Here is an 11792-nt window from a genome sequence, read left to right as displayed (position 1 = left end):
ATTAAAAATAAAATGAAAAATAAAATTACAAATATAAAATACAAATAATATACACATAAAATACAAATAATATACACACAAAATACCCATAAAATACACATAATACACACACAAAATACAAATAAAATAAAGATAAAATACAAATAAAATAAAGATAAAATACAATAAATAAAAATAAAATTAAAAGTGAAAATAAATGCATACAAATAAATATGTACATCAATACATAAATAAATAAGCCAAAGTATCTGACACCTGAAAAGGTTGTCTGACAAGAAGATAAGTCAATTGAGTGAGTTTTTATTTACCAAACAACCCAAAATTCACAACATACTTTCTTTCTCATGACTCGCGAAAAGAGAGCAATGTCTAGCGACAAGTTATTTTGTCACCAACTGCAATCCCGTGACAGTGTCAGAAGCTTAATGGACGTCAAACAGCTCCAATGTGTCTTGCAAATTACCCCAGCCGGGTTAAGTTTTTCAAAACCACATAGTGAAAACCCTGCTACTTACCTCCTTGGAGGAAAATTGCGGACTCCTAGAATCGGCGTTTCCTGAAAGTCCATCGAGACAGCTGCAATGAAACTCACCATCACTTCTTTGAAAGATGAAGAACATTCTCAACAACCTGCTTTTGAGTCTTCATATTGGAACAATGTCAACATGGCCATTAATTGGACTTTTCAAACAGGTGCTGAACTGAAGTCAGGGCCTGAAAACACCACCCATCAATGATTTATATTATAATTATTTTGTAAAGAAATCAGCCAGTGAGTACATCAGGATGGCCGAGTGGTTAAGGCGTTGGGCTTAAGATCCAATGGACTATAGTCCTCGTGGGTTCGAACCCCACTCCTGATATTGTAAAGCATTTTAGCTCAACTTTGTTAATTCTATTAAATATTTTTTTCTGCACAAACACTTCCTTAATTTTCAGTGAAATATGATATAATACTGATGATCATTTTCAGGGACTCTTTGTTGCGTATTTCACGGAGGACTCCTGTGACGTAGTGGATATTGGTAGTCTCCTCAATGGCATTGAGTGATTAGTTTTAGTGGTTCAACAACAGTGATCCTTTGGCTAATGTCCACATCTCTCTCTTTTTGAGTGAGTCACTGTGCTGTGTGTTTAGACTTGTAGCTCCAGAGACCTCTTACGCACACTTTCCACTATCTCAGTTGAAACACGGCGGTTTGTTTTACCTGAACTGCCACTGATACTCGCCGTACATGAGGTCTCCCTCGGGGCGTTGTCAAGGAGATATCGCAGGAGTGGCGGGCCTCCCTTTGGAAAAAAAAGGTAAAGTTCAAATAACTTACTGCTGCAGGCGTAATCATTAAAGATGCTTGAAACGGTTTCCAAGGTTTGCACGCAGTCAACATGAAATGAAAGAAATTTGAGATCAATAAACTAAATTATTGATGCAATGACTGGAATTGACTTATCCTTGTCGTTAGGTGTGTAATATGAGAATCTAATAAGCTCTAAAAAAAAAGATGTGTATCTATGACTTGCCTTGAGAATGTGAATTCAAATAACAAAATGCTCACATCCAATGATTTGAATCAGCAGAAGGACCTTTCACGATAGAGACAGGTTGTATAGAGTTTGGGCAATGTAGACATTTCTTATCTTTAGGCTCCTTCCGGCGAGGCTGTTCAGTCTTTTGGTACTCCAGCACCATCATGTCAATTGTTCCTCCCACGCTGTGAGGTCACACATACAGTCATCCCACCTGACTGATATCAACAAAACATCATTCCCGCCGGGCTCAAACTCGTCTGCCTCCACAATGTTTTCCATTTGAATCACAGTTTTGGATCACTGAGCAGTGTTACAGCCTTTGGCCTTTCTAACGTGTATGCGGGTGTCCGTTGAGACACTCTGAATGTTTAACTGAGCGTTAAATATGGCTTTATTGTAAAAAAAAAAAAAAAGATCCACCGGACTGCACTGTGCTAGAACCAAAAGCACATGTGCATCCTGTATGTTAATAATGAACAAAACTAATAAGTATGGATTAGACTTATAAAAGAGAGCAATAGCATGTATTGTTGAATTCATTTTGATTGAATTCAAACTTTCACATTATAGTTCTCATAAAATTTATTACTATATTCTCAATTTTTAAACAATGGTTTACTCTCTCGTATTCGATTATTGTAAATATCAAGTATTGGGCAAAATGTATTACAAAAATCTAATCATATCATTGCTGTTTATTGCTAGCTAGCTAGCAAGATAGATAGGTAGCTAGCTAACTAGCTTATTAGCTACCTAGCTAATTAGCTCGCGAGTTAGCTAGATAGCCGGACGGACGGTCCCAGACAGACAGACAGACAGACAGACAGACAGACAGACAGACAGACAGACAGACAGACAGGCAGGCAGATAGATAGATAGATAGATAGATAGATAGATAGATAGATAGATAGATAGATAGATAGATAGATAGATAGATAGATAGATAGATAGATAGATAGATAGATAGATAGATAGATAGAGATAAAATAAGTTAATGTTTAAAAATGAATTTTTAAATGTCCTCAGGAAGATTGCAAAGATACACGGCAAACTAGATGTTTTGACTACAAGAGGTGGTTACCCCGCGCATAGTTTTTTTTTTTTTTTTTTTTTTATTGTATGAATGGTGTGTGTTAGTGTGCTGTAAAGTCTTGCAGAGAGGAGCAGACGAGCCTCAATGTGTTGCTCACGGAGTCACCTGGTGGTCACATTGAAAAATAACAGAATGTCAAACGTCTTCAACTGGACAGCTGGTAAACTGGGAGCTGCTGTAGAGAAGAAAAAAGTATTGATACACTTACCAAAGTATACATACAGTCAGCGGTGGAATGTTTTTATCCATACAAATAAACATTGTGCGTTTATAAAGTGCCAAGGTAATTTGGGACTGCACATACAGTATTACCTTACACAGTACAGCCTCAAACATAAAAGATATTAATAGCCCATATGTATTTCACCGGGCGATTAATCTTTATTGGACCGGAAACGCCCCCACCCCTGGCATGGCTAAGTATATGGAATATTTGTCCGCTGAGATTGTGGAATGCATTTTTGTGCGCGTCTGGGATGTGACTGCGAGGAGCTGTGTGAGGTAAGAGACCCTGACCCGCCCAGTGAGTGCACGTCTGGCTTGCCATTGGTGCAGCCCACATCTCAGGAATGTCTCTCAAGCCTTCAAATAGGCAACACTGGCGTCCTAACAGGCAGTCACTCAGTGCAAGTGAACTTGAGAGCATCAATCGGAATTAAAAAAAAAAACAATCAATGAAAAATAACCAATTTTGACTTGAGCTTTGAGAGACAAGCAGAAGGACATTTCTTACTTTTTTAATCCACTTCACTGTATTTTGAAGGAATCATCTTTTTTGAAGGTTTGTAAACTTAATGAACTTTTCTTCTCAGTTGACAAGTTTAGGTGTGAAATGAAAGTGGTATGTGATTTTCTGTTATCTTGACTTTAGCTTTGACTTGAGAAAAAGAAATGATGCTGAGCGGCATCTTTCTGTTGTCGATGCTTTGCAGCTGCAAAGGTGCAATCCTTGCAGGTGAGGATGCCGACTTGTAATGACTTGAAAATGAGTTCCATGGGCATTTTCTTTTTATAACATCTACAAAAATGTGTCCTTGTTCCATAGAGAGTCGCGATGACAACAGTGTTTACGACTTGTTCGATCTGGTGCGAGTTGACAAGAGGCACAGTGGGGTAACTTTGGTCAAAGGGGCTGATCCATACAGCCCGGCGTACAAAATTTTGAATGCAGAGCTCATCCCCCCAGTCCCCGATAGTTCCTTCGGGGACCTTATCGACTCTATCCAGTTGGAAAGGGGCTTCATACTCCTGGTCAATCTCAAGCAGTCCAAGAGGAACAGAGGAAGCCTCCTGACCATTGAGAAGAAAGATGGCTCTGGACCCGTATTGGAGATCATCTCCAACGGCAAGGCCAACACTTTGGACGTTTTCTACTCCACCGGCGACCATCAGCAACTGGTGTCCATCGAAGAGGCCCACTTAGCTACGGGACACTGGAGGAAGATCACACTCTTCGTCCAGGATGACCGTGTGAAACTCTTGGTAGGCTGCGATGAAATCAACGTTTCCGAGATGGACGAGCCCATCCAGAAAGTCTTGTCCCAGGAGCTGGCGGACATCGCGAGGCTTAGGATTGCCAAAGGAGCAACTCGGGATAAATTTATGGTAAGGACTTAGTTCAAACTCTGGTCTCCACTGTTGCTGCATATTTGTTTGGAAAGTGCCCGTTAATTGTAGCTTCCTTACTACAGGGGGTGCTTCAGAATGTGAGATTTGTCTTTGGGACAACCCTGGAGACAATTTTGAGAAACCAGGGATGCGAAAATGGAGGTAAGACTTCACAGTTTATTACACAGAGTGGTTTTCTGGGCTGGGTTTAAGAGCATATCTATATCCATTTTCATCCCGGCAACATTTCTTTTGGACTTAACAAAATTATTCAGCTGTCGCATTGTCCTCCCATCTGCAGCTGCCTTGACTGACGTCCTGACTCTGGAAAACACAATGAATGGCTCCAGCCCTGCTATTAGAACCGACTATACTGGCCACAAAACTAAAGGTGAGATGTCCTCCAATACCAGGATTTGGTGTCATTTCAATGTCCTATCTTTTACTTACTCAACCGCTCAGAAGATTAAAAAGTCATGTTTATTAGTATTGTGATTTACTTGAAAGCAGTTTAAAACATTGCTTGATTTGGCATTGCACGAGCAACAGATTGCATTTTTTTAAATGTATTTAAGTCTGACTAATTATGCTAAACACTTTGTGAGTCGTCTGTGTGGAAAAAAATATGAGAGTAGGAATCAGTTTGTCATATTGGAAGGTGAAGTCATTATTTACTGGCTTCTCTCCAATTCAGATCTGCAATCATTCTGCGGCCTCTCGTGCGAGGACATTGCGGGTCTGTTCAAGGAGGTGCGAGGACTCGGCATGGTGGTGAAGCATGTGACCAACGAGCTGCGTAAAGTGGTGAGCACTGCAGACCGGCTCTTCTGTCCTTTTGCTTCCAAGTTAGCGCATTCCCACCGCCACTTGTTGCTGTCGTGGCAGCACATGGCCAAGTTCCTCATGAGAGTCACTTATGTTGCCGATTTTTGTATCGCTTCACTAGAGTCAGACTGTGTCTTAATCATTATGTTGAATGGTGATTCATTTGTGCTGGAAATTTGGCAAAGTCAAAGTTTTCCATCCTTGGTCCCTAGCAAGCACCCCTTCTCTTTCCTCATTCTATTCCTGTTTTTATTTTTTTGTGCAGTCTGAGGTCAGCGCCAAGATTCAAGAACAAATCAAGAACCACAGCAGCGTTTGCATCCACAATGGGATTGTGCACAACGACAGAGACGAGTGGACCGTGGATGACTGCACCGAGTGTACCTGCCAGGTAAACGAAGAAACAGTTGTGTTTCCTACTGTGTGTGCCAAAAACAATGTGTAGAGCTTAGTGAGGCTGCGGTGTTGATTTCCTTGAAACACACAAAAGCAAGCATGGGAACATTTAGGGTTTATATCAACAAAGCAGGGGGGTTGGTGTTCTGATGATACTCATGACGTTGTAAAACAGCAAGATTGTGTCTCCTTGAATTAGAACTCGGCCACCGTGTGTCGAAAAATCTCCTGCCCTCTGATTCCCTGCACCAACGGCACAGTACCAGAGGGAGAGTGCTGCCCCCGATGTGGAAATCGTAAGTTTTTTTTTTTTTTTGCTTTAAATACGGTAATGTGAGTACCCCAACTAAGGAGTTTGTGTATTAATGAAATTTCAGTTCATATTACTGTGGTAAACAGATTTGATAAATACTGTATTTTCCGGACTATAAGAGGCACCTTCAATGAAAGACATCAGGTCAGCTTTTGAAAACAATTGAAGGCTTTTATGTGTGCCTTATTGTCCGGAAAATATGGTACATGAGCAAATGAGGAATGAATTAAATTCAAAGGTCAAGGCATAGCTCAACTTGTGGTTAATTCTTGTGCTAAAATATCATGTTTTGAAACCATCTCCCCGTTTACAGCAAGTGATTCTGCTGAGGACGACTGGTCCCCCTGGTCTCAGTGGACCCGCTGTTCAGTGACTTGCGGTCGTGGCATCCAGCAGCGTGGACGCTCTTGTGATCGCATCAACAGCAACTGTGAAGGCACCTCGGTCCAAACCCGCGACTGCTTCCCTCAAGAATGTGACAAACGCTGTAAGTATGATTTTGTTTGAGTTGGAGCTACTCTGGCCACGAAGGATGAGGAATGAAATGTGTATCTGGTTCACTCGCAGTCAAACAAGACGGAGGCTGGAGCCATTGGTCTCCTTGGTCTTCGTGCTCTGTGTCCTGTGGGGAGGGAGTTATCACTCGCATACGCCTCTGCAACTCTCCAACACCTCAAATGGGTGGCATGGACTGCCAGGGAGAGGGGCGCCAAACTGAAATCTGCCAAAAGTCACCTTGTCCCAGTAAGCTACATTTTTATCATCACAAATACTTCCCGGGTGTAGACAAACAAACTAATTGTTGTACTTTTAAAACATTTCTCAGTCAATGGAGGTTGGGGACCATGGTCACCATGGGACACGTGCACTGTTACATGTAACGGAGGCATCCAGAATCGCAAACGTCTTTGTTCTGATCCTGTTCCCAAATACGGCGGAAAGGACTGCGTTGGCGACGCCACCATGTCTCAAGTGTGCAACAAACAGGATTGTCCCATTGGTAAGCACATCGAATGATCTCCCAGTAATTGAAAAATTACATTTACGTGACATGAAACAATTTTCCATTGGCAGACGGTTGCCTCTCCAACCCATGCTTCCCTGGCTCAAAGTGTATCAGCTTCCCGGATGGCTCGTTCAAGTGCGGCAGGTGTCCACTCGGCTACAAAGGAGACGGCATCACCTGCAAAGACATTGATGAGTGCAAGGAGGTCCCCGATGCTTGCTATACGTACAATGGAGTCCATCGCTGTGAGAACACAGAGCCAGGTTACAACTGCCAGCCGTGCCCAGCTCGTTACTCGGGACCTCAGCCCTTCGGAAGGGGTGTGGAGCAGGCCACTGCCAAAAAACAGGTTTGAATTTGGACTTGGTACTTGTGATCAGGAACTAATTATTTCTGTTTTACTAAGCTTCTGAGTTGTTTTTTTTTTCAGGTTTGCAAACCACGTAACCCGTGCCAGGACGGGAGCCACAACTGCAACAAAAACGCCAACTGCATTTACTTGGGTGTCTTCTCCGAGTCCATGTTCCGCTGCGAATGCAGACCGGGGTATGCTGGTAATGGCTATATTTGCGGGGAAGATACTGACCTGGATGGTTGGCCCAACTCTGACTTGCTATGTGTGGCCAATGCCACCTACCACTGCAAGAAGGTAACCTCAAAACACAGATTCAAAAGGCCACAAATCCAGGATAAAGCCACTCAACCCAACTGATCTTCTTCTTTTTTAATCTTTGACACAGGATAACTGCCCCAACCTTCCCAATTCTGGTCAGGAAGATCACGACAAAGACGGCCTTGGTGATGAATGTGACCACGATGATGACAATGATAGTATCCCTGATGATAGGGTGCGTAATCCCAACAGTATATTTTATTGGAGTAACATCACGCCTTCCTCGCAACCCAGACTTAGCTACAAATCAGCTTTATGCACACCAATAGAAATGCTAACTTTCCCTTTCTTTGAATAATGCACCATAACGATACAATGTCATATATTGAAGTCTATTTTGTTATTATTTCCTTAGGACAACTGCCCAAGAGTGTACAACCCCGCCCAGTATGACGCAGACAGGGATGATATTGGTGACAGTTGTGACAACTGTATTTTCGAGTCAAATACCGACCAGACCGACACTGACAATAACGGGGAGGGAGATGCCTGCGCTGTGGATATTGACGGCGATGGTAAGCGACTATTTTACAATCTTCACTGCGGTATTATTTCCACGAGTTTCCCAAGGTTTTGGTCCCATCAGTTAACATAACAACGCGCTTCAACTCAACAGGAGTTCTGAATGAGAATGACAACTGCCCATATGTTTACAACGTGGACCAGAGAGATACAGACCGAGATGGCGTGGGAGACCATTGCGACAACTGCCCTCTCGAGCATAATCCTGATCAGGTGAGGTCAGGCCTCGGCTTGCTGTTTTACGATATTCTTTTCTCAGTGTGGGCCAATGGCGTGCTGAGAAAAAATGTCAAAGATGAAGTCTGGAAGCCATATAGGCTATAAATTAAAGAAAGAGAGGAATGCGTCAGCTTCATCCAACTTTGAATCATACGTGATTTGAGGAGACAAAAAGTTCTCGATTGCATGCCTGAACACAAGGGTCCGCTTTGATATTCCATCCAGAGAATTGTTTCTCATACTAAAGAATAAGAGAATCACAGTCTTTGGGCCGTAAAACTAAGAATTCCTTTCTCCAACAGAATGACTCAGATTCGGATCTCGTGGGAGACAAGTGTGACAACAACCAAGACATTGACGAGGATGGCCATCAAAACAATTTGGACAACTGCCCTTACATACCAAATGCCAACCAAGCGGACCATGACAAGGATGGAAAGGGCGATGCCTGTGACCACGATGATGACAATGACGGTATTCCGGATGACAAGGACAATTGCAGGCTGGCCTTTAACCCCGATCAGCTGGACTCTGATGGCAAGTTACCCCTTCGATCCTCTAGCTTCAAAATGTATTTATTCATGTCTGAGACTCATGACATATGTGTCTCATTTTAGGTGACGGCAGAGGTGATATTTGCAAAGATGATTTCGACCAAGACAACGTCCTGGATATTTATGATGTCTGCCCAGAGAACTTTGCCATCAGCGAAACGGACTTCCGCCGTTTCCAGATGGTGCCCCTTGATCCTAAAGGCACTTCCCAGATTGATCCTAACTGGGTGGTGAGACATCAGGGCAAGGAGTTGGTACAGACCGTCAACTGCGACCCAGGCATTGCTGTTGGTACGAAACCACATATCCGCTTTGGCTCTTTAGGGATTTACCCGCAAAAGACTTGGCAAAACCTAAACTGTCTCCTCTTCCAACAAGGTTTTGACGAGTTCAGCGCCGTCGACTTCAGCGGAACGTTCTTCGTCAACACAGACAGAGATGACGACTACGCCGGTTTTGTGTTTGGCTACCAGTCAAGTTCTCGATTTTACACAGTCATGTGGAAGCAGATCACACAGACCTACTGGTCGCAGACTCCCACGAGGGCGCAAGGCTACTCGGGTCTCTCCATTAAAGTGGTGAACTCTACCACCGGCCCGGGTGAGCACCTGAGGAACGCACTTTGGCACACTGGAGACACACCTGGACAGGTGAGCACTCTATTCGGTATGACTCAAACGGTTTAAAGGTTTAAAGATCATAAGTCATTTTAACATTTGACATATATTGATTGGCAGGTTCGTACTCTATGGCACGACCCAAAGAACATCGGCTGGAAGGACTTCACCGCCTACAGATGGCACCTGGTCCATAGACCAACGAGCGGACTTATTAGGTTAGTTGCAAATACCAAGAAATAAATCCTGACATCTTTTATTTGTTTTAAATCATCTCAACTGATTGCTCTTTGCTTTTTAGAGTTGTGATGTATGAGGGCAAGAGAATCATGGCTGACTCTGGAAACATCTTTGACAAAACCTACGCTGGGGGGCGACTAGGGTTGTACGTCTTCTCTCAGGAGATGGTTTACTTCTCCGACCTTAAATATGAATGTCGAGGTAAGATTTCAAACGTTTATACAGGTCGTTACTTTATGCCTTTGTAAAATATTTCACGACAGATTAATCTGTTTTCAATTTCTTTCAGATGCATAACGTGATGAAGACGCATCCTAGCAGAAGGACGTCTCCTCATTTGACGATATAAACCGGACAATGCTCGTTGGAAGTGGTAGCGTGAGGTAATGTGACCTCAGAACATGAATGCTGAATGAAAGTTCAATGATATATCTGCATCAAATTCATATTGCGAGCGCAGCGATGCTCAGAAGACTTTGCCATCCCCGGCCCCCAACATGCTTTTGCATCCAAAGGAAGCAGAGTTTGCGGTTGGGCACATTTATTGCTTTGCACACGTGAACTTTGCTGGTATCCCCTTGTGGAGGAAGGATCAAAGAGAAATTCCTTCTTTTCATTTTCTTTTCATCCTCGAGCATTGATGTACATCTGCTGTGGACTCTATGATACTTATTTTGAAGAAAGCAGTAGGAGAACTTTCTTTGGCTGGGGGAATCTTCCCTCACGAAGGAGCCATTAAAGGACCATGGACAGTTTGGAATGACTGTGATGAGATGAGATTGTGAATGTGGTTTGACTGAATGTGTGTGTGTATTAGGTCCCAAAAAGTCTCAGAAATAGGGCTTTTTTGCCATTCCATTTACCCTCCCATTCAAACCTACTTATGAAAGGTATTTCTACAATATAGGGATGGCCAAACAGGAGGACTTCTCAGGTGAAGAGTACAGGGCCCAAAGCACGTATGTAGGCATAACTGCAATGCTTTGGAACAATGATTTTTGGCAAATAATATGTAGTGTATCGATTATTTTTTTCCCAACGCTATCAAGGGATTACATTTAAGGCTAAGGCATAATTATTAATTGATGAATTAGAATTGAAGTCACATAGGCAACACAGAGTGCACTGATGTAGTGACGTCTAGCGAGTCTGAAAATGCTGAAATGTGACGTCAGATAGGGGCAGCTGAGCTCCATCCGTGCTATGACAACGCCTCAAGGCAGAACAATTCAGCTCAGTATCGGAACACAAGTGTAGAATTTCCCCTTTCAAAATATTGATGTCTACGCTCCATTCAATGACGGGTCCTTTGTAATAATTAGAGTATTTTTTTTTAAACTAAAATCTGACCCTTCCAATGGATCAGCACTAGACCCCCAGATCATGTATGCGTTGCTACATCATGCATTAACTGGTGTGCCGGAGCGTATATTTTTGACAAAGGAAAAACAAAAGGATGTCATTTAAGTACAATTATTACCTCATGAATGGTTTTTGTATTGAGGGAAGCGATGGATAAACATGTCACTTTTCATAGAACAAATTGAATGGCTTTAAGTTACTTTTATTTTTGACTTTATTATCAGTCATGTGATGTATATAAGATATTTTTAGGGAAGGGAAAAAAAATAAGCCCGGACAGAAAAAAAGAAGGAAATGTTGTCTTGACTGTTATGCTAAGTGTATTTTCCAGTGCCCTTGTTTTGATAAATTATTATGTTGATGTTATGTCATTTGTGTAGATATATGCTATTTAAATAATTTATCTCAAAGCGTAACCTTGTGGAAACGCTTTTGTCTGTATAAACTCATTTGCACACTGATATGAGGATGTCTTTTTTTTATTCTGACGCTTTTCCATAAACATTTGTGCCATAGTTTTTACCCCGTCCCCGCAAAAAAAAAAAAACAAAGTGCTTGTACTTGTTGTTTTGTTGTATGTCAAGAAGAAAATAAACACAATCTCTCATCACTTGTGGTCTCCTGTGAAACCAAATTTGAAGAGTGGGATAGTTTATAGTTCCTGGATGTTATATATATTTACTTTTCATTGAGATCTCGTTCTTCCAAAAGCAAAAGAGAGTCGCGCAAACGCTGTGTCAAGCAACTGGAATCCATTAGTCGGGTCTGCTGATGGTTCAGAGAAAAGGGAGTATCCTTGGGAGTCAACAGCAGGAAAAATCGCCATGAAATATA

General features: G+C 42.2%; 1 protein-coding gene, 1 long non-coding RNA gene and 1 other non-coding gene across 3 annotated transcripts; 2 read left to right on the top strand and 1 right to left on the bottom strand.

Annotated features, from left to right (window-relative positions):
• Positions 1-233: 233 nt before the first annotated feature.
• On the bottom strand, positions 234-1747 carry LOC148893547 (uncharacterized). Its single transcript, XR_016116090.1, has 3 exons — positions 1557-1747; positions 1209-1290; positions 234-576 (listed from the first exon to the last, which is right to left on the bottom strand). It is a non-coding gene; the product is annotated as an uncharacterized LOC148893547 (long non-coding RNA).
• trnal-uaa (transfer RNA leucine (anticodon UAA)) lies at positions 781-863 on the top strand. The gene has a single exon. It is a non-coding gene; the product is annotated as a tRNA-Leu (tRNA).
• A 1510-nt stretch (positions 1748-3257) lies between the features above and the next one.
• LOC148893546 (thrombospondin-1-like) lies at positions 3258-11568 on the top strand. Its single transcript, XM_089004415.1, has 22 exons — positions 3258-3404; positions 3495-3578; positions 3669-4228; positions 4315-4393; positions 4533-4622; positions 4926-5035; positions 5322-5447; positions 5652-5748; positions 6079-6252; positions 6333-6509; positions 6592-6765; positions 6840-7120; positions 7202-7420; positions 7512-7619; positions 7800-7959; positions 8061-8179; positions 8488-8722; positions 8803-9030; positions 9118-9389; positions 9477-9574; positions 9658-9797; positions 9886-11568. Exons 2-22 carry the CDS (start codon positions 3515-3517, stop codon positions 9891-9893), a joined length of 3519 nt encoding a protein of 1172 aa, XP_088860541.1. The 5' UTR covers positions 3258-3404; positions 3495-3514; the 3' UTR covers positions 9894-11568.
• Positions 11569-11792: the final 224 nt, after the last annotated feature.

The sequence above is a fragment of the Hippocampus bargibanti genome, linkage group LG09, assembly GCF_051943395.1.
Source record: "Hippocampus bargibanti isolate YZ-2025 linkage group LG09, ASM5194339v1, whole genome shotgun sequence".
Lineage (NCBI taxonomy): Eukaryota > Metazoa > Chordata > Actinopteri > Syngnathiformes > Syngnathidae > Hippocampus > Hippocampus bargibanti.
This window is presented reverse-complemented; position numbering and strand designations above follow the sequence as displayed.

Coding starts and splice junctions, on each gene's coding strand:
- LOC148893546 (XM_089004415.1), top strand. CDS start 3,515: ATGATGCTGAGCGGCATCTTTCTGTTGTCGATGCTTTGCAGCTGCAAA. Junction 7,421..7,511: donor CCACCTACCACTGCAAGAAG/GTAACCTCAAAA, acceptor TCTTTGACACAG/GATAACTGCCCCAACCTTCC. Junction 9,575..9,657: donor CCAACGAGCGGACTTATTAG/GTTAGTTGCAAA, acceptor TTTGCTTTTTAG/AGTTGTGATGTATGAGGGCA.